Below are 27,096 nucleotides of genomic sequence, written 5' to 3'. Positions count from 1 at the left end.
CTCAACTTCAATGACATATTAATAAAGACAACGCCTTTGTTCCAGTGTATGAGAGAAAAAGGATTGAATCTCTTCCCCTTTTCCACTGGAGTCAGTGACATCCAGCCACAGCCAAAGCACCAGCAAGCTTTAACTTATTGCTACTTAGCAGCACCATCATCTGCAGTAGCTGAAGGTTGCTGTAAGGCAGTAGGAGTTAGGTTACCTGATGTTTGCTCTCATAGAAGTCTTAAGAAGGAGAGGATTCAGTGTGCAAGTGGCTGGTTTTGTGAAGGTCTCAATGCTGTACAGAGCTAGCTAATTAACAAACCTTACTTGCTATGCAGGGGTCAGCAATCACCCTGGAAGTGGAAGCAAAGTTCCTAGAGGGTACTGATAATGCTGTGAATTTCTCCTGCATGGAGAATCCATTGAATTCTTCAACTGTATCAGTAGCACAGTATTGTCATGGTATGTCAAAGTGTATGACTTACTGACATGAACTCATTCAATTGCAAACATTTTGAAATAAAGAGTCTTACCCGTGTTGCTTATTTTTGTGAAATGTCAGATTCATGTAAGCTGCATACTCTGAGTGCAGCACAAAGTTTGTTTAAAATCAGCTATGGTAACATAAAACAAGCAAGAATATTTAAGTTAGTTTATAAAATAGAAATACCACACCTGCACTAAGAGAATGTATATATCCCTTTCAATTCTCTCCTGCAGTGAAAGGGGTGAAAGCTGCAGACGTTCCGACTCAGCAGAGAGAAATGGGGTTCACATGAATTTACATATTCAGAGCAACCTGAATATCATGCAGGCGAGCAACCAGGTTCTGCACATGATGTTTCTCTCGGAGCTGTGCTGTGGTGAGAGCACTGATCCTCACCTCCAACTGAAAGGTAAAGAAGATGGCGTAAGCTGTTTGTTCAGTATTTAGTCTTTTTGACTGAGGAAGACTGACTGAGCTCTACACCCTTTACGTGGGTGCTCAGTATAATGTAGCTATGCTGATGTGAGAATCCACAGAATGTTTTAAATTAATAAAGCCTTCAATGGAGCTTGGAGCAAGCCTTGGAATAAGTCTATTGGAGCTGCAGCTACACTTCTGAACATTTAAGATTCATAACAGCAGTCTGTCAGCGCAGCAGCACGCTTCTGCCTACAAGTTTCTCTTTATTTTAATAACAGTTTACTAATGATTCCCCACAACCACCATCAGCCTCCAGGCTGAGTGCTCAGCACAGTGATGACCAGTTAAGACTTCTGGTTGTTTGCTGTTTACTCACCTGGTCCAATTCTTCCACAACTTTTTGTATACTGTCCTGGTCCTGTGCTTGTGCTCTCCTCTCTAGCCACTTATGTAGAATCCGTGCTTGCTGCTGACAGGACCTGATAAAATGGATTAGAAGGATTCTTATCCAAAGCAGAGGCTCAACAGTCTAATCCAACTTAGACATGCAACTGAGGCCCTTGCTTTGTGGGTTTGGTGTTCTTCATAGAAGGATGAAAGTCCAGAAAGAGGAACAAAGGATGCTGGAAAGTAAAGTTCTGTCATCCACCTTTACTCCTATTTCCAGACTTCTGCATTTTGTGACAGACACCACCAAGCCCCATTTCTTTCAAGCACTTCTGTAATTTTATTATTGTTCTACTGGAGAATTCAGCATTCATCAAACCCTAGCCACAGTTTTAGAAAAGCTAAGATGCACCCTTTTGTGATGAAAGAGGTGAAAGACCCACGTGGACTACTCTTCATTTGCACTGCTTTCAGATTACAACCAGTGACAGTTCTGACAAGATTTCCCCAGCGGTGCCAACTAAACCAGTCACAGACTGCAAAATAAGTTGTGGATGTACCCTTTTCTCCTCTAGAGTGAACTAAAAGGACAGAAGTGTTTGTTTAATTCACAGTTCCATGAAGCAGAATGGTTATTTTCAGAAGTAGATATAAAAAGATATCAATATTGAGCTATCAGCACGAAGAAAGGCTGGCTGTAGGAGCTTTGCAACCTACTTGAGTTCCTGCTTCCTGCTGAAGAAGTACTGCATCTGCTGCTGGATGCTTTGGAGCTCTGCTTCCAGCTTTCTCTGTAGCACCATTTCTTCTCTGGAACTGTGCTCTCTTTCTTTCAGTTCAGCTGAATAGGAGATAAAAAGGCACAAACAAGAGGAATACATTTATTCTGCTTCTTATCGGGGAAAGTCAGATTTATAGACAGGAAATATGGAACCCTTGAATCCTTTTCACATTTTGTTACCATGTAGTATCTGTTCACTCAAAAAAATCATACCTGAGAGAGCAGGAGCCCTGACAGCATTTCAGGCTCTCTATAAACACAGTAAGAGACAAGGAATGCTTCAGCAGATGGTTCAGTACTACAAATGCTGCTTATAGTTTTGTGTTTTATATCTACTCCAGGAGTAAGTCTGGTCCCATCATGAAAAATGCAGTATAGAGAGGTGCTTAGACACCATTTATCCTTTAAGCTTTCCAGCAGTACTGGGTGAATTTTACCCGCTCCAGCTCAGCTTCATATCCATGCTGGGTATACACACACTGCTGGCACACAGGGTTGCTAAAGTCCTGACCCCTACCGCTTCCAATCCTTCCATCTCCAGAACAGGGCTTTAGTCCCCTGATTCAGCAGAATCCACACAGCTGTATTACCAGTCCAAAACAAATGGCTGATTCTTCACCACGTGATGTAGGCATACAAGAATGCCTTGTCCCCCATGTTTGAGAACTGGACTGCAATCTTATGTACACTGGACTAGAACATGTAACTGCTACAGCAGAGGACCTACCTGCATTTTGGTGAGACTGTTTTCTCAGTAAGTCTTCAGGTGACAGCAAATGTGACTGTAAGTGTGGTTGCAGCTTCTTCAACTCTTTTCTCTGTTGACAAGCTTGGGAATGGGCTCCTTTCTGATCATGCACAGGCTGACCTTTCTGCAAGGTCAGAATGACATTATTTTGTTCCTCAGATGATTTTCTCATGTTTCCTACAAGCAGGAATGCACCTGTCCCGAGCTACTAAGCCCTCCTCACACTGAAACCCTGCCTACAGTTGTTGACCCTCTCACAAGCACCACTTATTATGTGGTATTTCAAAAAATAAGCTCCTTCCTTTACAGCAGGGAAATACTTCAAGATTAACACCTTTTACTCTGAATGCAACTGAAGAGTTTGAAGTGCAAGCACATATGTGCAAGTGAAATGAATGTCAGTAATTGAGACTTGGCTAAAGCTAATTAACTTAAGTTACTTCAATTCCTATAATCTGGTTGGAAAATTAACTTCTCTGAATTTGTTGAAGGAGCTGCCCTCAAGTCAATTGCTAGGAGGAGCATCCTACTGGGAAGGAAACAAGACCAGTACAAATACATGAATTATAGCTCAAAATACATGGGCTGGCCAGCAAGCAAAATGCTGCTTTACATTGGTGGTTCTTGAACATTCACAGACAATTCACTCGGTCAGTTTCTAAGATGACAGCTAGTACAAAATAAAAATAGCTCAACAACTGGATGGGCAATCCTGAAGAGTCATAGGAAAAAACAGCAATAAGTGACACGTGCTGACAGTAGCCCAGTATGCACACTAGTTTTTCCCTTCAGCAGTACACTCACCATTTGTGCTCTATCTTTCACTTGGGCCATGAAAGATGAAGGAGACCGTAACTCTGGCTTCTGAACAGCACAGTGCACATCATTTGTCCTTGATGGTACAGATGGGAGAGCAGAACGTGTCAAATAAGAGCAGCAATGAGTGGTACTGCCCCGTTGAGAGGGCCATTTACAGGTGCTCTCTTCCATGTCCATCATTAAGTTGCCAGTCTGAGAAGAACACTTGTTCACATCTGTTGACTGAAAAGGCATCTCTGATCTGTAAAGGAAGAAGATGTGTGTTTCAACCTATTCGTTTTATACTTTACAGTCCGTGCAGAAAAAAAAGCAAAACAGAATCTTGCTATTCCTTCACATGCTGAAACAAGCTTCTGCCTTGTGGGGCACTAGCTGGCTTCCTAAACCACCATCAGTACCATGCATGGCACAGAACAGCTAGAAACCTACCTCTATCTAGACCTGCACTGACCCTGCTGTAAAGAATAACTTAGAAGTCCTTCCAAATGGAAGAAAATCATATTTTGAACACTTTCCAGGTGGCTGCTCTGTTATTCAGAAGCAACTCCAAATATAACAATAATAAACCAAAAACAAAATTAAAAACAAAAAAAAACAACACACAAAACAGCAGAAAACAGTTAAGGTTACTATGATGCCTGCCCACCCTGCTTCAAATCCCTCACAACTTCAAAACTGACAGCTCAGCCTGAGTTTTGGAAATTGATGATCTGTCTCATCTTTCCCTTCAAACACTGCACTAATGAAACAAAGGCCTTGGTTGCTATTTAACTGACTTGAATATTCCATTACTCTTGTCCACTTCACAAGAAATCTGAAATTATAAGGTGATTTTGATAGTATAGGGCAATGCACAGTCCCACAATTACTAAACGTTTTGATTTATGAAGGCATGGGTATTTGAGGGGAGAAGCACAGCATAACACCCTTTTCCTTTACTACTAAAGAAGATTTTCTACCTGGAGAAAGGAGTTCCCAGCAGTTCCTTGCCTTCTAGAGATTCTATGAGGAAGCTGGGTCTCCATGGTGGTAACCTTTCTCGTCGAACAACCTCTCTGAAAAGAACAGAAACCACTAATGCTATATAGAATCATTATTATCTCAAACTGGCATAAATTGCAGCTAAAGAAATAGTTTTATTTTGTCACTTATCCCCTGCCTGCAACATTGCCCTTGCATGCAACAGCAAGTTTAGTTTTTAAAGATCAGATTTCAATCTGTATCAATGTCCCAATCTGGTTCAGTGTACGAATGACTGTGCCAACACAAGGAGTGGTGGAAGGGGCAGAACTTAGCAAGGCAGAACTATTTTGGGCAGCATATGCTGGCTTTGAGAGATGTGAAATTACCTCCTTATCCCCCACTGTAAGGCACCTGTACTGGGCTAAGGAGCTCCACTCTTCCTTGTATTTCCCTCATGATCAACAAGAATGAACCATAGGCAAAACTGTCTGTGAGATCCAAACAAGGGATGAGATGTGCTCCAAGATACAGATATGCACACATACATATACAGACACACAGACAGAGTGTATGCTGTAGGCCACAAATGCAGAATTATATTTATGCACCAGAGGAATGCAGGAGAGACTAGAATTTTATACTCACAGCTCACTGAAAATTGAGTTACCACGAGCAGATAGAAATGGTAGATCACTCCATTTTGAAGGCCACAGCCTTTCCTCTGCTGAACATGCTCTTTTTTCAAAGCTGTCATCAGGCACTTCAAATGTCACTTGTTTCTTCAGAGGTGGCAGAAAAGAACGAGGCTTATTTAATTTCTTGTAGAGAGTCTTCTGTTTCCAGAGCATCGCACAACGATAGACTGATTGGTGAAGATTGTAGGCTGCCTGCCAGCACAAAGAACTGTAGAGTATTTGATGGTTGAGAGTAGACAGTAACACCACCCCACCCACGGAGAACACCATCACTAAAAGGAACTGCAATTCTGATGACCTGAGAGCCATGCCATCTCTCCATGATAAATCAGTGGGTCCAGCACATTAACATCTTGATAAAGAGAATTAACTGTGTACTTCTATAATGAGGCAGGCTGCACATGAACAAGCAGAACAACCAATGTCTTGACAATCTGGAAAAGAGCTAGAGCTTCCTGCCCAAAACCAGGAAGAAAGTCATCAATACAGGCATTCCTAGGCTCCCCTCCACACACGAGGCTGGGCAGACACTGAAAGGCAGAAGGGGCACTGTAGCCCAAATATGCAAGTGTAAGTGGTGCTAAATCTAGGGCAGGGTTAGATGCAGCTAAAACCTAGAGTTCAGAGACATTGTCTATGGTAGGATTTGGCCAGTCTTGAAACAGCTTCATTAAGAAAGACTTCCAAACAGCAACACAAGCCTGAAGCACTCTAGACTCCGCTGGGCTAAAGGACAAGGAGTTTTGCTTTGAATCATCAGCAAAAGCTCATGTCAGATCCAAATGAAAGCTGAGATATCAAGTTCCAAGATATAAACACACTGCAGACACACACACACAGTCAGACTGACTGTAGGTCAGAGCAGATCAGCATCCAGGGCAGATCTGAGCGATCACTTGTCTCTTTTACCTTCATCTGGTTCTGGGCTTGAAGTTCTCCCCTCAATTGTTTCATGCCAGCAGAGTACCTCAAAATCCTGGTCACACCTTCTTTCAGGAGGGCAGCACGATAAACTCCTTTGGCTTTTTCAATGCGTTCTTTGTTCCACTGTTGCCCTTGGGCAAATCTCAGCCAAGCACTGAATACCTACAGCATGAGGAGAAAGACAGCTGAAAGTATTACAAAGACAAGTTCTGGGTGAGAGACTCCCCCTGCAGACAAGAACATTCTCTGAACCACTGGACAGTAACAGGAAGAGCTACAGCAGAACACCACAAGGACAAGGAAACGGGGATTTAAGTCAGAAAAGACAGAATGGGGCTTTTTTTAAACTGGATAAGGGTCTTGGAACAGTTTTCCAGTATCTCAAATTGATATATAGCACCCCAAAAAGGAAAAGAGATGCACAACATGCACTCTGCCAATTGCAGTCAGTTCTATGTATTACGTGCACAGTCTCAAATACAGTCTGCCCCCAAGCCTCACACAGCCTTACCTTCCCCTGCAACGAAAGTGACCAGTGCCACAATGCTTTCACTGTCTCCTGCTTTTCCCATTGCCTCTGCAACAGCTGTAAGAAAATTATATACAGATTGCACAATCAGGTTGGGAGCTTACATGTGCCATACCAGAAATACTAGCCAAATGCAGCGTTAACCAGAGAGGAAGTGCTGGCAGAGCCATTGCTGAATAATCTACTCAGTTCACCCAGTACATGTAAGGTGTCTCCTGAGCTAATGGAACCAAGAATCCAGAGAATGTTTAAATAACTTTGTTTGGTCCTCATGTGAATGAAATAAGAAGAAGGAATAAGCATCAGCAAGGAGCTATCTACTTAGCCAAAGGACACTTCCTTACCCGTGTCTTCCAGCACAAAAAGAAAGTAGAGTGAAGTCTGTGACTCATCAGCTGTCCTCCTTTTTTCTGAAGTAGCTGTAAGGCAACAAAAATAGTGAGTCACCTGCTGACAAATCCCATTTATCTGAGCCAAACGCTACGAGAGCAGAACAAGTACTAAAGGGCCTTCACCACCTACCCTTTGTTGAGGCCACCCACCCTCAAATCCCAAGCACTCTACAGTGCAACTCCATCTGCAAATTTTCACAGCCCAAACAAAGATTTTATTGACAGTAAATTATATCACATACAGCAAGCCCAGCTTGTCATGTCCTGTTCTATCAGTTAGTCCTATTAAGACTTGTTCAAGCAAAGCACAAGCATATTCCTTCCTCAGTGCACAATACTCTTAAACTTCTCAGCCAAGACTACCATTTATTTCTCCAGGAAACACTGTCTGCTCCTCTACACCAGCAACTTCCCACCCTAAGTGACTTGCTAGGGAGGTTGCTGATCCTTCTCACCATCTTCTCAGTGCACCGCTGATGGTATTTCTTCCATTTTTCCAGGTAATTCTGCAGTAAGTGCTGCTGATGGTGCTGCACTGCTCTGTGCTGCTGAACCCTCAGCATCAGAGACTCCCTAGTGAAATCCTTCCAGCGAAGAAACAGGGTCTGTAATTGCACTAACAGGAGAAGGCAAATTAACTATCATACTGAGAGAAACTATCAATCTCTGAGAACATCAACTGATCAGGTTCTCTGTGGGGTAAATAACTCCCAAGGATGGTACTTCACAACAAAATAGTATAGATGATAGTATATTTTGGGTAGTTCTATATAGATGGGATACAAATAATACAAAAGAGAAGATGGCTCACCTTCAGGATGCTGAGGCTTGCAGGGGACTCCACGTAGGAGGGATCTCCAAGAAGAGATCCTTCCCTGGTGGTGGTCAGCCCTTAAATGGGGTTTGGGAGAGGTGCAGCCAGGCTCCACCCCTTCCAATCACACAGGTATATCACCTTCACCTGTGGCCCCATGGCTGACTCGGTGCTCACCCCAGGTGACCAATCAGTGGTTCAGGCTGTGATTCAGCAGTTCCCATACATTCTCCTCTAGACTGTTTTGGCCACACTTCACACTGACAGTGCTCAGCACTAGGAAGAAGGATGCTGAAGCATTTCAGATACTAGACACAGACAGTGAGCCCGGTCTTCTAAGTCTTCCCTGATGTCACTGACATTCCTTACAATCTTTAGGAAATCATTTTACCCCTTTGTGCTTCACAGACATCAACCACTGTTTACAAGAAATTGCTTGCAGAGTTTGAGGGTCTTTTCATATTAATTACTAGAAGCAATAACTGATAAAATGACTTGCACAGCCTTCAGAACAGAGGTGTCTGAACTTCTCAGTATTACTAAAGGAAAATTCTATTAAGGATGGAAGTGTTATCATCCATTATAAGGATAGAGAACCGAGAGAGCTAAAAGTCACATAAGCAGCTTTCAATGGAACATTGGAGCCTCATTCCCCATTCCATGGGGTCAGTCAGGTAGGCTTAAAATGCAGCCATCCATACAGATGGCACAAAAGACTGCCCTACTAAGACATGCACTTCTAGAGAATATACATGGAGAGCTAAATTTTTGGACAGTTTAATCATCAGCTCACCCATCTCCAAATGTTTTCTGGCCTCCATTACAGCTGTCACCTTCTGCTGACGGTGATACACTCGCAGTGAGGTGATGTACTTCCACTGCAGCAACACCTAAAATATATGATGCAAACAGGGGACAGGATACAGAAGGACACTGTAACATTCTTAGAAGTGAAAGCAATGTACTCCACATTGCTCACACCACAACTGTTTCTATTTTATTTTTTCACATCAGGCTTAGCAAGGTGGTACAAATTTCCTACAAATGAGATTTCAGAGGGTTCCCCTGGGATTTTTCAAGGCACTCTTCTTTCCTGTCTTCCCCACAGGTAATACTACTAATGCAGTATCGGACTACCTCCTTCTGAAGAAACGGGCAGGTAATCTCAGGTAAATCTCTGAAAACAATTTCAGAGATGCCTGTTGAAATAACCTGGAACTGGGAATTTGGCTTTCACAACTTTTTGATAGTGGCTCTTAGATGAAATTTTGGTTCCTTCTAACTGTATTATCTGATCCCACCTGACCTAGCATTCATACAGACATCAGTATCTGCTAAACAGACCCTACCTTTAACAGGATTGCTCTCTCGTAGTGTTCATCTGCTTGAGTAGTTGCCCTTCTTTCATCCAGAAGAGCAAGTGCATTTTCCCTCCATACATGCAGAAGCTGCCTGTGAGCAAAATAAAAACAAGGAAAAAGAAAATATTAAGAATGACACTCACTTCACCTGGTACCTTCACAGTTACAGTAGTCAGCAGTCACAGTGCAGGGAATGACACAGCTTGCTGTCTGGTGTCTGTCACAGAGATGAACAAATAAGCTCTCGCAAGTGCAACAGGCACATTCAACGAGACTGTAATAATAAAAAGTTATAGCAAAATAGATTGTGACCCAGTAAGTAGTTGAATTCTTTTAGTTAGTTGACCAGCACAGATACAGCAACAGTACAAAGTCAGTTCACATCACTCATCATTGCAGTTACTCCTCTCTCATGCTGCACTGCACAAGTAGACACGACCTTACCGCAGCAGCAGGCTGTTGTGCTGTTTCTCCTTTTCAGCTACTTGGTACAGAATGCAGTGAATGCTATTTTGATAACTCTGCAAGGAAAGCAGTGAGAGGTGAGCTGCCAGGAACTTTGAGAAGAAAAAGCATCTGGAAAATCTTAATAACAACTTTAAGTTGAGGAGGAAAAAAAAAAGTTCAAGCCACTGGAATCAAATGCTGTTCTTGTGAGATGAACAGTCATCATGTGCTAGCTAATGCAAGCTGCTATGTATCATTCACCACAGCCACAAGATGACATTTCTTCTTTTGGTTCATACACCCCTATCTAAAACATCTCTATTTCACTTTACATACTCGATGTGTAAATAACTGCAGGGAAACAGCATGGCAGTTCAAAATTTCTCACTGAAACTCTTAAGTACACACAGACAAATTTCTGTAAAGAAAAAGGCAATCTCTCCTACCTTCCAGGCTGACAATGTCTTGCCCAGTAGTGTGTGCTGATAATGCATGTCTGCTTGCACCAGCTTCCTCCATTTCTCACACTGATATGCTACATACTACATGAAAAGGAAAAAAAGGCAAAAATAAAACAGGTAAGTGATGAAGAAAAAGCTAGCAATGGCAGAGAGCAGAAGGAAAAGGACCACTCTTAAACTCTGATCCTTCATCTTGCACTAAAGGGTTCACCAACTTGTGCTGCACTCTGCTATTCCTCCCAGAAGGGCTACATGAGGCCTGTCTTCCCCTTTTCAGGAATCCTCCAGAAGAGCAGCACAATTCACTCAAGCTATCAGTTCTGAACCAACAGACTAGCATCAACATTAAATTTCTCTGACTCTTAACATACGCTGCAAGACACACTTGGTACATCGTGTCATGGCAAGAGATGGCATAGAAGTTAAGTGACATCTAATACTACCTACACTATGGCTTGTGCAAAACCAGACCATACACCACAGCCTTGCTGCAAATTTCCAGCTTAAATAAAGCTTTCAGAAGGACATATTTCATCACACTAACTATGGTAACATTCACAGATAAATCTCCCATTCTATCTATCCCTAGACAAGTGAACAAGAGAAAGACTAACTCCCTTTACTTTCTGTATTATCCCTGTTCCACCCACACTGAATTGATTTTATCCACCTGGGAAGAGTGAAGAACTTAGGAACGATTAGTGTTTCAAATGATTTCCTTTGAAGTGTAGCCATAAGGATGTAAGCAATCTGAATAAAACAAAAAGGATTTAAGCATTTCCCTATCTGTTGACTGCCTCACCTTTCTCCACTTGTTCCAAGATTGTTGCAGACACTTTGAATAGTGAAATCTTAAGGCTTGCATCTCCTTGAACTTCCTATAGGAAAAATAAGTTAATTCCTTCTCCTACAATGCAATCCATGTAAATGCACATCTTTAGCACAGGCCTAACTCCATACTGGCTATTGTCAGTTTACTCAGTGACAGATAAACCAGTAGAATCTAAAGCACAAATAAGGAATCAGAGTCACTGAATTAAATGCTGCTTTGTCAAAAGTGGGCCACCACAACACCCATCCAAATAATTCTCCCTTTTAAAAAATGTCTTACTCCATTTTTCTATCCTGAGAATTTTGCTTCCACAGACAGAAAGCATTCAGCAGAAGCACGTTCCTGTAGTGATCTCTTGCACGAGCCAAGTCCCCTTGCTCTTCCAGACATGCAGCTGTTCTTCTACGCCAAAAGCACCAGAAAGAAACTAAAAGTTGCCTTTCAAAATGAAGTACAGCCTATAATGGAGAGAAGATGGTAATGACACAGGTCAGCTGCATGCAATAGAAGAAATTTATTCAAAGTCAACAGGCAGAACAGCCCCATATTTATTTTCATCTTTCCACACTGAACAGCAATGGACACAAAGCCCATCTGTGAGTTCCTGTGAACTGTTCTGCCTATTTCTATGTCCGTGGAGGGAGAAACTGTTATCAGAGAACAGCAGGCCAAAGAGAAAACACGAAAGCTAGTAAGTAAAATATGAGAGACTCCCAACTACTGACAAGTTCTGTTGAATTTTCATGAAGAGATAAACTCAGAATATTAAGAGACAGACACTTCCCCACAAAGCCAGCAGCACATGCTAACACTGACCATAGGTTCTGCAACATACACAGCACAAAATAAGGCAGTGGCTACTATGTATTCAGGACTGCAAGATTATATGTACAGGAATGAAATGCTCCCCAAGGGACCTCCTGGACACCTATCTAGAAGCTGCATAAGTGTTAGTAGAAGCCAGTACTTCTTAAATACATGAGGTTGGCTCTCATTATTATTGTTTCAACCAGGTGATTATAAGTAGAGTGAGAGCATATATAAACTGTGAGGGAATAAGTGAATGAGCTGTATGAATAGTTGTCTTGATAACAGCAATAGCCTGATTCTATTCATAAATAAGCAGCTTAACCTAAAATGGTGATTAGTGAATACTGGTTTCATTGTTTCTGCAACGTGGTTCGACCATCAGGGAAAAAGGAATTTACAAAATCAAAGTCCATCTCATGTTAACTAAGGTACACTGAAAGTGATAAGAAAGCATCCCTCTATTTCCCGAGCAAGGCCTGGTAAACAAAGTTACTTTTACCCTGTTTTCTCCCATTCTGTATTCTTGCTGCTTGCACACCTTCACCAACCACGTGTCAAATACATGTCTCATCAACACCCTCCTGCAAGTAAAGAGGATGACTATCAGCACAGAAGATAAATTCCTCCATACATCTTATTCCATGGACTTCAAAAGACCAACCTATCTTAGCTTAAACAGCTACTTGATTTTCCACCTCAAGCTAGACTTCTTTGGAAATTTGGTAGCTACGTGTCCCCACAATTTTATGGGTTAAAACAAGAAAACAAACAACAAAAACTACCAGACAATTAGTCTGCCCTCTGGAACCTTAAGGAGTGTACACAATAACTTAATTAAATTCATTGGTCTTGTCTTATAATTGCCTGCTTTCATTCAGATAATTCAAAAGATTGTTCCAACTTCTGATTCATGTATTTATTTACAAACACAGAAAATTATATAATTACTTTTTACTTCTCATCCATTATACATACAGTCCAACTTCTCCGCCCTTGGGAATACTTTGAAGCTCCTACTCTACTTTTATTTTTATTTCAAAACAAACAAACAAAAAGAAACAGTAATAGAACTTGAAAACTGTTATGACAACAAAGAGCAGGATGGTCTGATCTCAATACTGAATGAATTCTACCAAAGCCTTCTTTAAATGAGGCAAGGTTAGCTGCTATCATCAAATTTTCTTTCTCTCTAGATGAAGATAATCCTTCCTTGCTAGTCTGCTTCCCTCCCAGTGATGGGCAAGAATTAAACAATGTCCCAGAGACACAACAATAAATACTTGTAATTGAGCACGATACACTCTGACACAGAACAAGCACATGGTAGAAGTGCACTAGTCAGAAGTCTGAACCAGTCTCATAGAAACAGCACACACCCAGGACTACATTTGTTATTTCTAAAAGCCAGTCATGTGGGTGTACTAATTAGACTGTCAGCAAGTCTCAGCCCTTCTCTAGTCTAAAGTTTAAAATATAATTTGGACTCTCACCAGGCGACTTATGGTAGGTAGCTATTACAGTTCATATTAGATTTATAGCTCAGTAAACAACATGAGTTAAGTGAGCCTTCCTGGAGGACACTGGAAGCTGCCAATAGTTCTCAGTTTCAGCTCAAGCTTTGGAATCTGTGTGCTGTGCAAGACAGCACGCTGCACTGAGTAACACTATTCTTCCCTGCTAATGCTCACCCAGAAAATAAGAAGGTTCTAAGGCAACAGTATTTGGACTACTTGCACATCCTGCAATTTTTGAACTGACTGATGGCAGCAGTAAGAACCAAAAGACAGAAAAAGCATACAAATCCATCCAAATTCATAACACGTGCTCCCCACCAAGCTCCACAGGCCAAATTTAAAAACATTCTAGCTGCTTTGTTAATGTAGACTTATTCCCAGGACTAAATAAACTTAGCCTCTATAAAAAGCCTTATTTTCTCTATTGAAATACTTCCAACATCAGGGCTAGTATACGTGAGTCATAAGCTTCCCACTCCCCACAAAGTACCAGACAAATGGTGAGCTCTGCCCATGCTCACACTCCAGCCTACTGCTCTCACTGGCAGAACTTACAGTTTTCATATCCGACACTGACAGGTCTCCAGCTAGGGTTAATCCATCTCCCCATGACATTTTACAGAGAAGTAGGAGATACAAACTGTTCTTCACAGAAAAGATAGAAGCAATTTGTACCAAGAGGGTCATGCTCCAAAAGGTATTAACAGATACTAAATCAGAACCAAGGCTCACCGATCTCAGATTTGTATAAATATATGTGAATATTTATCTACATACCTATAACGGGCACGAGCCATAGATGTTAAGGCCTGCTGTTGCTGCTCCTCCTTCTCTTCCAAACGGGACTTCCAACAGTTCCAGAACTTCTTCAGCACCTGAAACAAAACAATAAAGATATGAAAAACACTGCTATTAAAGGAAGGAGAAGAACCCAAATAAAGATTGTTTCACTAAACGTGCATGCAGCTGGCAACCACTGTTCCAGCATGCTGCACTGCTTCACTTCTTATTTCATTTTTAACCACCTGCTTTAATTTGTTCTGCCCAAATTAAAGGTCATGAAAAACATTAGAAAACGCAAAACTAAAATAACATACCTAAGGTGGACAACAGACTTAGGCAAGAGATCTTCTGTGGCTATAATATTTTGTAGCTGAAAGTAGTAGCTGATAGGATAGTTCAAGAAAAACACTGACCAAGAAAAAAGAAGTTGCACTCACCGTAACTCGGTGCTGGTGGAATGACAGATTTTTTCTCACTTGATGTAGATGACTGTTCATGACGTTCTGCTGAAGACCCTTAAACCCAAACTTCTGTAGAAGCAAGACATACTTGTAAATTTCACAAAATCCAAGTCAGCAAGTGCTCATCAGTCTAGAACTAGCTGCTCCATCAGACAGATATTTGATGTTACGCTTTGCAATACCTACGATTTATGATCCTGTCATCAGCAAAGGTGCTTGTCATTTTTCTCCCACAAATCATCACTTCTTCAGTTAAACTAAAACTCCCACCTTCTCAGGGTTTTACAGCGAGACAACTAACTTCTTCTGCAACTATCAACACTATTACTGAAGTCCTTTCCTAATCTACATCCTCCTTCAGTTCAAGATTTGTAACTTGCTTCTTATATAATAGAAAAGATCCACTTCCCTTTTAGGTCTCCTCTACTAACAGAAAAAGCATTAGTACACTGAAGTAGCTGTAGTTCTTTCAGTCTACAATTCCACAATACTTTGGCTCATGAATGAACACACTGAACAGCACTGTGAGAGCCATTTGAGGGGAGGGATGAATAAAAACTGACTTGACTCACTGCATATGCTATCTCATGTGAAAAGCACGTATGCATTACTACAGAGGGTAGTACAAATAATTCTTTTTATAGCAAAACAGTGTAAGTTTAAAACATCTAGGGTAGAGATACATAATAGAAAAAAGAAAAAAGAAATCAAAGATCTAGAGGAAAGTTCTATTTCATGGTGAAAAGACCAGGGAACTGGATAGCCTGGTATAATCAAGATTAACATGCTACTTCACTAGTTTCCTAATTGGAATAATAACTATTTCAGAGAGTAGCACAGTTTCCCCAACTGGATTCAACTGCCATTCTATATCTGGAATTTGGAAACTCACCGTGGTAGAAAACGGTACACTCCCCACTTAACACCCATGTACCACTGTGAGTATCCAAGGCACAGTGCTAATTATAAGGGTTTGAATTCCCTCCACAGCCTCTTCCCCATGATGTAACCTAACACTGTTCTTACCAACAGATGATGTCTGTGGTGCTTTTCAGCCAGCTCGCATCGCAGAGTCTCTTCCACACACAGTATGACATCTGTTACTGAGTTAAGGCATCTTTTACACATAAACACTCACCCTGATAAATACACAACCTTATCTCACAGCCAGGAATGGGATCTCCACCTAAATTTGCTACAGCATTCGAATTTCCTGCACTGTTATTTGTAGGGAGACATCTAGGCCACAGTCCAGTTTTTAGATTTTGAAGGTTTACTGCAATACATTTCTAATTTGCTACTAGCTAGCACCAACTCAAGACAAACTCTGACACAAGAGCATTAGAAAAATCAAGCTCATTGTATACAGCCTGATGCTGACAGCTTCACAGATTCTTTTCTCGTTTGCATATACTTTTTGATCCTGCAGGCCCTTGGCTAACCTACTGTGATCACAATAGTTATTACTTGTTAGTACGGCCATACACACATCTTTCTAATGATACATTTATCACCCATGCTGCTATATGATATTCTTGCTTACTAACCAGATCCTTCCCCTGCAGTGATGTTTTTAACCTGACCTTGCTGGTGACTACATAGAAAACGGATACAACGCTTCCAGCACGCAAAGACTCTCCATAAGGTAATCCTTGCTGACAGCTTTTCAAGGTCCTTTTGGTGAGCATGAACTCTTCTCCTGCACTCCCAGGACAGACGCCAACCTGAGAAACACTGCCGGATGACCTTGACTTGGTGATGCTCTTGAGCTAGCTCTAGAAAACAAACACACAAATCATTTATGAATTATCCCATTCTGGACTCATTTAGACCAGGTCTAGAAGCAGAAGTAGCTCTAACACTGTAAAATGGTGGTCAAAACTCACAGTTAACACTCAGCTGTGGATTATACTCTCCCTTTTGATCAGAAACATGGTTTTAAAGCAGTAACTTACTGTACTGATTATTAAGAATGAGAACAAATTGATTTAACAAGTGCTACTGTGTCACTTGTTCAATATACACAAGCTCACATTTCAGTACAGTTGTTATTAGCTTCCAGATAGCCAAGTCGGACTATTTTCCACTATCATCCACCAACAGGCATTCATCCAAACATCTTAATTTGTTCTGGTGACTTCAAGGGAGAAACAAAAGAACGAGTGTGATTACCTTTACTGTCCTATAGGATTTATGATTTGCTCAATTACCAAGAAAATCCACACATGGACTGGATGATAACAGACCTGAATTGACCCTTCTCATATATCTCAGACAGAATACAAACTGAAACATACAAGTTCTCCTCAAGGTAACAGTAGAGCATTTTCTTATAAATCATGTGGTGAGCAGCTGATCTTCCTGACTGTTCAGTACAGAACTTGAGCTAGCCAGGCCTGTGACAGCACAGTGCACAAGTTGCATCTCACCATCTGTTGGGGCAGCAGCAGGATCTCCTATCACAAATGTAACAGTGCCCTAAGCAAAGGGGTTGAGCCCTATCCTGCCCTAACTCACCATTTTCACTCACCATTCTGGCGTTTCTTTTCCCTGCAGATGTTCACATATTCCAGCCATGCTTCCATGCACCTCTTCAACTCCCCATGCACATGGTGAGCTACTGCCCTAGTCTCCTTCTGCTTGTCATTCTGGCTCTTTAAATATAGGTCTCGCCACTGCAGCCAAGCCTGACAGGACAATTGAGATGGGACAGAAATGGTAAAAAGGCAAGATCAGGGAAGTAGGACAAAGAAGAGGTGAGGCAGTACAGTTAATATAAAATTCCCCATAAAATGGAATTCACAAGCAATGAGATTTCCTCCAGGCAAAACAAAACAAAACCAACAAAAACCTACAGTTGAGCATGGATAATAAAATGCATCAACTTTCACCCAGCCAATTTAATAACCTGATATTCCTCTTGTATCTGCATATTATCTGTAACACATTAGTCACACCTGTCTGCCATTGAAACATTAGAAAAGGCAGTGTCAGGACTTCCAAAAACTTACTCGAAATTGCAGGCTCTGGGCCCAGTGCTGCAGAGCCAAAATGTTCATTTTACGTCCAGTACAAATCTGACAGCATCGTCTTCTCCACACTGCCCACGATATGCTGAAAAACAATATTACAGATATTGAAAAGTAGGTTCCACAGTTTTGTGCAAGAAATCATTTTCCCCCCACTGGAAAAGGTATAAATGAAGACCTTTCAAGGTCACAGGCTACAGGCACGCTAGAGGAGTTCAAGTAAAATCAAACTTGTAACAAAGTCACTGTAGGAAAAGACAACAGAATACAGGCAAAAATCGTGGCCTTATGGTCACTGCCTCTCTGTCTACTACCATTACTTTCTTACCACAAATGGGTTCTTTCCCTGAATGCCAATGCCACAGCCTGCATCCTTTGTTTTGTCCTTTGAATATCAACATAAATCAGCCAGTGCTGCCAGGTCCTCAGCAGTTTTTGCTTTTTTGCTGTGCAAAAAAAAAAAAAAATTACACACATGAAGTTCACAAGTGAGTGGCATTTTTAACTACTCTGTACCACCGCTTGCCACTGACCTCCAGCCCCCCGAGCCCGCAGTGACACCTCGTGGGAAACCCTAAGGTAACAGCCACCAGAGTCAGCCACAACTGCCCACCTGTGGCTAACAGTGTCACACTGACAAGAGTCTTAACGCTGACAGTATCATGCCACTTGTTCAGAACACTGTGTATTACTGAACAATGGCACTGCTTTGTATCACAGGATGCAAAATTGTATAAAAATATTCAACATAACCTTATGGAACAAGAATTGCAAAATTTTCATTGGTTACTTAAAAACCAAATCATGAGTAGCTTTTCAAGTAACCCAGAGAACTCAACCAGAAATGAGCCAAGTTTTTTTAGCAGGCCTGTAGAGCAACTCAATCAGAGGTGGCACAAATTCCAGCTTATCAATTTATCAGGCACTGCTCTGCCTCCTCACAAAAGTCTAGCTTGTCAGAACTGATACCATTGAAACAAAGTTGTTAGAAAGAAATCGTGCAAAAAATGTAACTGATTTTATGCTACTTCATATCTGCACCTCAAAAAATACACTTTTTTTTCTTTTTTAAAGATTTCTTTGTCATCTGATGGCTCAAGTATTCACCTCCCTTATAACAGGTTGCTTTTCTATTGTTCTGACTAAGTAACATACAGCTACTTCTGTAATTACTCTGATCTCAAAAAAAAAGGAAGTTCAGACAGTCTATCCATTTATTTCCCAAGATGACAGTCTATATCATATTCTGGGGCAACGTTCATATTCAAAGAGACACAGTAACATCTTGCAAATTGGCACAGAACAAAAATCGTGGTAACATCTTTAAAAGGAAGCCATCTTCCCTTCCACAGCAACAGTGTTCCTGAAACTGAAGGAAGTTGCAACCAATATAGGCAACTTTATCAGTAGGACACATCCAATGCAGAACAAAGAAGCTACATAAGACAAAGAGACTTTAGAAGCTTGGGTTTCTTTTCAGCTGCACAGCAGAAACTGGAAGGAATCCTGAATTCATACAAAGTTAAAAAAAAAGGACAGTTAAGGAATACCACAGGGAATCAATGTCTTGTTTCTACTGCCATAGTTGACTAAAAATTCCAATAACACATTCTATTCAAAAATATCTGTTTGAAGAGGTAATAAACATAAACACATTTCAGATCAGATGCGGAGGCCCTTAATTTATTCACTGACATCCTTACACAGTGCATCAGAAGGAACCCCTCTGCCAGTTGTAGAGAACCATCTGTACCTAAAAGCATTACACTGTCATAGGGTGAAGGAGGTAAATGCACAAACACATTTAAAGGACAGATTCTGTGCAAACATTTCCTTTGGAAGCTCCCATCTCAGTATACCCCCAGAGAAAAGTAGTTACTGTCCCTTTTACACTTACCATGGGATTCTGCAACATAATACCTGTTTCTCTTTCCTTGTTGCTGGCATACATAGGCTCTCCAAGCCCTGAATATCAAATTGTGGAGTAAGTGCCTGAAAAAAGAAGTTATTTGGTGAAATAGCTACCAGTGCCTAGAAGTAGGATTCTTTCAAGTTCAGCCAAAGATATGCAGGATAAGAGACTCTGAGTTAAGGTTAAGACAATAAATAACAAAGGAGAGGAACAAAAATATATTAAAAATAAGCAACAAAGACATTGCATTCGACCTAGGAGCACCACTGGTATTACTTACCTGCTAGTAAGTGTGACTTCTTCAGAACTTAAGGAAAGTTTCTCACGTTACCATATACATACCGTGATAGAAAGTAACTTCACAAACCTGTAATGGCTGTCTGCTCTGAGGCTGAGCTGCCTTTCTCTGCAATCAGTCCACCACTCCCTCCACACTCTGAAAGTTTGTTGAAGAATCCTCCGCTCACAAAGGCATCTGACAGTTGGAAGATTTACAAGGGAAATTTCAAATTTGTTTCCAAGGTTGAACATGCATAAGATTAATGTAGATTTTCCAATCTTACCTGATTAGCCTAACAGCATCTATTGCATTTTAAAAATCCAACCCTATATGACACCTTATTCCCAGATACTTAAATGACAAGAAGCAATCAGTTCATTGACTCTATAAATACTTCACTTACAGTCAAGAAAGAAAAGACAGACATTAACTGATTTGCAAATATCTGAGTGCATTGACTTTAAACACATGAACAACTCACATCCTTTATGCTCAGTTCTGTGTTTAAATTATCACACAACTGGCCTTGTTGATAAATAATGATGCATATGTGTTCCTGGACCAATTCTGTTCTTAAATATTTTAAAATAAAATATTTTAGATGTTTAAATAAATATCAAAGCTATTTGATTTTATAATGCTTTGATATTTCCATTGTATTCTTAGAAGCAGCTGATCTTAAGTCATCCTAAATTTAGAATCTTCCCAGAGACCATTTAAATAAGCTTAAGAACTATTTCAACTAGTTCAACAATTTTTGACATAGGTACTGTACACCACTTCTCCTTCCACATGGGTTCTAAGGCACAAAACACATCTACAAGTTGCATTTGGCCTTCAAATCCTGTCATCCCAGTAGAACAGCCTCTATTTTTATACCCAAATTTAATTGTCACACCTGACCAGGTAAGAAGTGATGTTACATTTCAAGTGAATTCAGGTAGAGGAGGATCCATAAGGTGGAATTAGGATTTTGATCACTTATCTCACAGAATAAGATTTGCTCTAATTAAAAAGAAGGGTTATCATCTATTATTCAAGCAATTCATTTTTTTACTTTTAAATATTCTCTGAAACATTCTTCCATGTGGTCAAGATCACCTGAGCAATGGTCTGTGAAGCTGGAAGTCTCAGCAACTGGAGGATGAATACTCTCCAAAATTTCTCAACTGCTTTTATTTTGGATGAAGAGAAGGAAAATGGAAGGACCTATGCAAACACAGACTAGCAAAAGCACCCAGCAAGCCCAGACGAATTTTGGGAAATGGGCCACACCAACATGATTAGGTTCAGAATACCCCTACGCTCCTCACTGAAACACACACAAATCCTCCCACAGTTCACAGCCACCTACCCCATGTCAAGCTGCTAAGTCATTCCAAGCACTCAAGCAGGGAAAAAAAGAAAAAAGAAATGAGCTATACAACATTTGTTTGACCAGCTACAATAACAGAACACTGTAAATTAAAGCCACGCAGAACTGGGAAATTCTAAATGTAAAAAGGCAGTTAGGCATTGTGTACATTCCTTGGTGAACTTTAGAAAATGTATTCCCACTCATCTTCCTTAATAAATAGGTAAAGAAATAAATCCTTGGCCTGAGTTTACACGCAGCCAAAGCAAGTAATGCAGACTCAGGATATGGGATAGCAAGAGCAGAAAGGTTCACAGAACAGCTTCTGCTCAGCGACTACGGCACAGTCAGAATGCATTTAACACTGTACAATGAAAGCAGATCACAAGCAGCCAGGCCTTGCTCCAACTGCAACAAATGCAGGTCGTCCCACCAGGAACTGCACCAGTTCCCAAGGGTGTGGTAAAACAAGAATGAACTCGTACATTAAAATTAAGAACTCGTACATTAAAATTAAACAAGAAAAGAGTATCAAAGTGTTGATTTTTAGTAGCTGACAGAACACCAGCAACAGAAATGAATCATATGCCAAATGATTTCAAAGTCAGACACACAGCATATGTAGACATGCTAAAAACAATACTTCGAACAGTAAAATGAACTGAAGATCTGTTTGTGTTTGAGATTATTTATAAACCTGAAAAGCCATCAAACTTAAAGCAGGTATTAACATCATACCCCATCATTCGTATGCATGCACAGTCAAATTTCATCAAGACAACTACAGTTCCTCTGAATTTAGTTTGTAAAGTTTAACCACAACTAATAAAAAACAATTTTAAAGAAGCAGGAGCAAGAAGAGCATCTAAAGAAAATCTTCAAATTATCTCAATAGGCAGCCAAGTATTTTCTTGTCAGCCAGTAGACTCTCAATGCTACAGTACTAAACCATGTTTAAAAAACAATAACAACCATCACCACCCAAACAAACAAAAATCCATAGCACCTCAATTTCTGGAACTTCACCTACCTGGCTTTGGAAGGGAGAACTCGTCCAAATGTCCTTTTTGCCCAGAGATGGAAGAACTTCCTTTCCAGGTAACTGAAATGTAAGGAACGTTTAGAATTTTTTGTACTCTTCCTCTGTTAACTCCCAGACAGCAGAAAAAAAACAGGAACTACCTCTAGTTATAACTTCACTAACAACACTAAGGGTCTGATTTTACAGAGATCAGGGGCATATACAAAATATTCACACCCTGACATTAGTATCTTTAAGCAGGACTACTCATCCAGCACCAAGAGAGAGGTCAGTGCACCACTGCAAAGCTGAGATGTTTCTGAGTAGCCCACTTCCCCCCAGGACTACCAAAGAGTAGGCAGCTGATTAACTGGGGTGCGTTTTGTGATTCAGAAGAGGTAATGTTACTGTTTCTCTGCAGTGACACAGCTGTATCAGATTTTCCAGCACAGTTAGGCCACTCTAACATCTGCTCCTGAGAGACTTTCCTTCTTCCCACCTTGCCCACAGTTCTGCCCCTGCAGGAACCAGTTCAACATGGCAATCTGTGCCTGTTTTCAAACGGGTTAAGAAATAACTGGTTCAGAGATGACCCCAGTAAGCAACAAAGCTGACATACAGCAGTTACAGCATACTGCCACGCAGAGGGCCTCCCTCTTCCAGCAGGCCTTAGCAGCCACGTCTGCTCCACTAGTTCAACAAAACGCCACGCTTTTGATCTATAAATAATTACCACCCCATGTTAGCCAAAATTATTTCATCAAACAAAAGATGTAAAGAAAGAAGAGCAAGATTAAATTATTGTACTTTGGCAGTCCTCTAGCAACACATACTGTTAAACAGCCATTGTTAAACTTTACATAAGAAAACAGGAAATGTAGGAAACCTGAGCAAATACACATCCTCAGATTACCACAAGACATCTTGGAATAAGACCTCTGCCTTAGCCTCATTTGTACTACTAAAACCAGACTTCTTTAGGTGTGAGCCCCTTGCTCCGCTCAGTAAAAGATATATAATGTACTTATCACCTGATTTGGAATTCTTTTAACCTTCTTCCTTGACTCCAGGCATAACCAGATTGACTCAGATTGTCATCACATCTGTCCTGAAACTGCCAGACAGATTGGTGAGCAACAGACTGTCCAGATGCACGTATTTCAGGCCGAGGCAGTGGTTGGAAAACACGGACCTTTACAGGTTTTAATCTTAAAAAAATAAAAAAACAAAAGTAGTATTTTGCACAAAGCTACCTTAACTTACTTCAGTGAATGCCTTTATTACAAAGGTATACAATTGCATGTAGAAGTTGACAGCTACATGATACTAAAATGCATTTATTGTCTCTTTGTCAGGAACTTTTTGTTATATTTATATCTTGAATTGTAATGCCATCTCCCTAAGAACAGTAAGACACTTCAGCCCATTCCAGGGACAGACAATTCCTTTCTCCCCTAAAGACAAAACAAGAACGTACAAAAACACATTTCCCCTTCCATGTGCCTACACAACAAAAATACAGGCCTTTACACAAAGTATTTGAATGTGTATTTTTGCCTTTTTATCCTTGAGTACTCAAAGATTTTCTGCCTACTGAAAAATCTTTGTGAGGACTAGGGAACAGAAGGGAGAATCTCTCCACGGTGATGTGAACATTAAATGGACCTATACATATTGTGGTTTCACAAGGAGCTCTTTCCTAACCCTGCTTATGTCTGGAATAATGTGCTTCTTAAAAACAACACAACACCCTGCCTGTTTCCCCAAAAACACAACACCCTGCCTGTTTCCCCAAACTCATCCTCTAAAAAAGCTAGATTAAGCACAACTGTCCATCTAGTTTACTTTCACATGTAATTCTGGTCTGGAAAACAAGAATAATAAAAAAATCTAACTTGCTGAACCAGTTGTATTGAAGCTCAAAGCAAATACTGCAGTCACCCTGAAAATGTGCACATTATAACATATTCCTGACCTCTGTAGCAAGCAACAGAACAGGCTCAAGCCTCGCTCTGAACTGAGTTAGGATAAACAAGGCTGCAGCCTGACAAAATCTTGCTTCCACAAAGTTACTGGAGCAACCCACACCAATAAGTTGCAGGAGATCAGCTGAGTCAGTATGCACAGCACAAACAGTAAACCACTGAAAATGGAAAAGCAAATTTCCTCCTGTGAGGTTTTAACTAATAAAACTACTGAAACACGGTAGTTTTAGATTGTTCCAGTGAGCTGCAAGCAGCTAATGGAAGAAAAACAAGACCTGTATTTTGCAAAAGTGATCAATTCTTCTATAAAACATTATTTGAATATCTTTGGGCAGAGGTGGGCTCCATCCAGCTGACAAAAGATTTCTGTGCATGTAAAGATGTGCAATTAAGACAACTGTATTCAGTTTGAAGAGTTTCAGTTCAAGCACTTGTAAAATGACCTGAAAGAGCCTTCAGCACAAGTTTTTGTGCACATCTACAAGGCTCAGCTTCCTCTAAAACCTTCCAAACTGTTCTAAGGCAAACTTAGTCAGACCATTAGCAATGCAACGTTACAAAGCAGTGGAAAAAACAAAACAAAACAAAAAAATAATCTTGGGTAAAACTTCCTTTAATACAAAACTTGTATCAGACATATCTACTGCTCAGGGAACTCTGTTTTTACATGACAGTGTTATGGTCATAAACCCACATAAAGTAACCACATTTGGTTACCTGTGAGCTTTTGATTTATTTATATTTGAAGAGGAACACTTTCTGAATAATAACATTACAGAGAGACCAATACATACCCATATGAAAATAGACATCTGTTGTCTTGCTGAATTTATAAGATGTCATAATAAAATTAATAGCCAAGGTCTTTAACAAGCAATCATGCTATTACTGCTTACCTCCTAATGGATTTCTCCATTTTGCTGCTGTCCCACATCTGCAGGAGATAAATGCACTTGCTGCACTGAATTGTTGTGTATTAGCCTTGCATAAAGAAATTTGTTCTTGTTATTTGTGAAGAATCCTTCAGATGGATTTATGCTTTAAAGTTCACCCAGCCCAACTCCCCTGCAATGCACAGGAACACCCACAGCTCATCAGGTTGTCAGTGCTCTGTCCCCAGACCTTGGGCATTTCTAGCTACAGGGCACTCTCAAGTGCCTCCTACCTGTGTGCCTCACTGCCCTTATTATAAGAAAACCTTTTTCCTTACATCCAGTCTAAATCTTTCGGTGTTAAACCATTTCCTCTTGTCCAATCACAATGGACCCTGCTAAAGAATCTGTCCCCTCCTTTCTTTCAGACCCCCTTTAGATACTGAGGGGCCACTCTCAGGTCTCCCTGGAGCCTTCTCCTCTCTGGGCTGCACAGCTTCAGCTCTCTCACTCAGCCCTCATAGGGAAGTGTTCCATCCAGTGTATCTGCAGAACGACAGGGATCTCACTCACCCCACCTGAATACAAAAAAAGCCTAATGCATTTCTAGCTGTTGAACATGGAAAGCATCCATCTGCATGCTCATAGCCTTGCTGACCTGACCAACGCTGTGCTGACATATCTGTAGGTAATAAGCAGCCGTAACTGTGTGAACCCTACGACAAAAGCTGTGTGCCTAGATAAAGCTGTACTAGAAAGATGATGTAAAGTGGAGGAAATGACCACAGGGCCAATAAAGGGACAGGAAATGAATACCTAACCAAACAGACTGCACGTTTTTAAAACCTATAGCATCCACAAACACAACAAAATGAATAAAACAGTGAATTCCACCCAACTCCATCTGCCTCAGAAAAAGCAAGGCTCTGTACAAACGTGCAAGCTCCCAGCCAGCAAGTGGCTGATAGAGTTCAACACGCAAGGCTTAAGGTGTGACAGAACACCTTTCCGCAGCCAGAATGAGTTCACAGAACCACAGAATGGGCTGGAAGGGCTCTCACAGCCACCACAACACCAGACCAGCCGCCCAGAGCCCAGCGGCCTCGGGCACTCCAAGGGTGGGGCACCCACAGCCGCCCTCCGCCTGCACAAAGTTCCCTACAGCGGAGAAAAAACAGAACCTATAAACACAACTGTGCGTGCTTCTGGATAGAACTGCGGGGAGCGGACCCGCGGCTCCAGAGCCAGCAGCGCACATCCAGGGCCGAGGCCGCCGCACCGCCTCCCCACCGACCCCACGGCCCCGCCCCTCGGCCTCTGCCCTCACCGGAGCGCGGCGGCACGGAGCGCCGACACAGCCCAGCTCCCCCGCAGCAGCTCCGCAGGGCGGCGCCCCGCCCGCCACCACAGAGAGAGGCCAGAGCGCCGCCCCCGCCGCACAGCGCCCCCCGGCGGCACGGAGGATCCACGGCGGAGCGCGGGCCGCCGGCGGACACGGGGCGCCGACAGGGGAGGGCCGGAGCGCCGCGGCCCGGAGCGCTAAGTTGTGCTGCACCGGGGGTAAAGCGGAACAACGCTTTGTCATTTATTTTAGGGAATTTCTGCTGCACGTATCCGTTAACTCGCATTACACCGACGTCTCCGTTAGGCGCTGACAGGACGGCGTGTCCGCCGGTGACACAAGCAGCCGCAATAACACGTGCTGGGCCGCCCCCGGCTACGATCGGCGCTGCCACCGGGCCCGGCCTGGAGCGCTCCCGGGGCTGTGTTCCGCCTCTGGATCGCCGTTCCCGCCCCGCTCCGCTCCTCCGTCCCTATCGCCGCCGCCCCGCCCGCACATGGCGCGCACCGCGTCCCGCTGGGCTGCCGGCGCAGATGCCTGCGGTCTCCTGGGGCACCCCGAGCCCTCGCTCACCCATCACAGCGCTCAGCGCGGAGAGATAACAGTGGGAGAAAAGGGGGGAGACGGGGAGCGCGGCGGTAGGAGGCACAGAGCGCGGCCCCGCTCCCTTCCCGCCTTTTCCAGC

The 27,096-nt window shown here is 41.9% G+C and overlaps 1 protein-coding gene across 1 annotated transcript; it reads right to left on the bottom strand.

Moving 5' to 3' along the window:
* Positions 1–450: 450 nt before the first annotated feature.
* Positions 451–25,229, bottom strand: SFI1 (SFI1 centrin binding protein). Its single transcript, XM_065738909.1, has 30 exons — positions 25,094–25,229; positions 23,244–23,420; positions 22,222–22,293; positions 19,925–20,032; positions 19,543–19,637; positions 17,974–18,091; positions 17,628–17,730; positions 17,147–17,303; positions 16,230–16,391; positions 15,643–15,713; positions 14,593–14,685; positions 14,150–14,247; positions 12,358–12,439; positions 11,328–11,506; positions 11,019–11,094; positions 10,202–10,297; positions 9,753–9,829; positions 9,297–9,399; positions 8,741–8,837; positions 7,589–7,749; positions 7,086–7,160; positions 6,724–6,798; positions 6,198–6,374; positions 5,239–5,480; positions 4,590–4,685; positions 3,616–3,871; positions 2,791–2,935; positions 2,000–2,123; positions 1,272–1,374; positions 451–877 (listed from the first exon to the last, which is right to left on the bottom strand). The coding sequence occupies exons 1-30, from the start codon at positions 25,129–25,131 to the stop codon at positions 770–772; spliced, it is 3,564 nt and encodes a 1,187-aa protein (XP_065594981.1). The 5' UTR covers positions 25,132–25,229; the 3' UTR covers positions 451–769.
* Between the last annotated feature and the right edge of the window lie 1,867 nt (positions 25,230–27,096).

Source organism: Cyrtonyx montezumae, unplaced genomic scaffold (assembly GCF_038088225.1).
Source record: "Cyrtonyx montezumae isolate F1298 unplaced genomic scaffold, pur_monq_1.0 scaffold_23, whole genome shotgun sequence".
In the NCBI taxonomy this organism is placed as follows: domain Eukaryota; kingdom Metazoa; phylum Chordata; class Aves; order Galliformes; family Odontophoridae; genus Cyrtonyx; species Cyrtonyx montezumae.
Note: the sequence above shows the minus strand (reverse complement) of the source record. Positions and strands in the feature narration are given on the sequence as shown.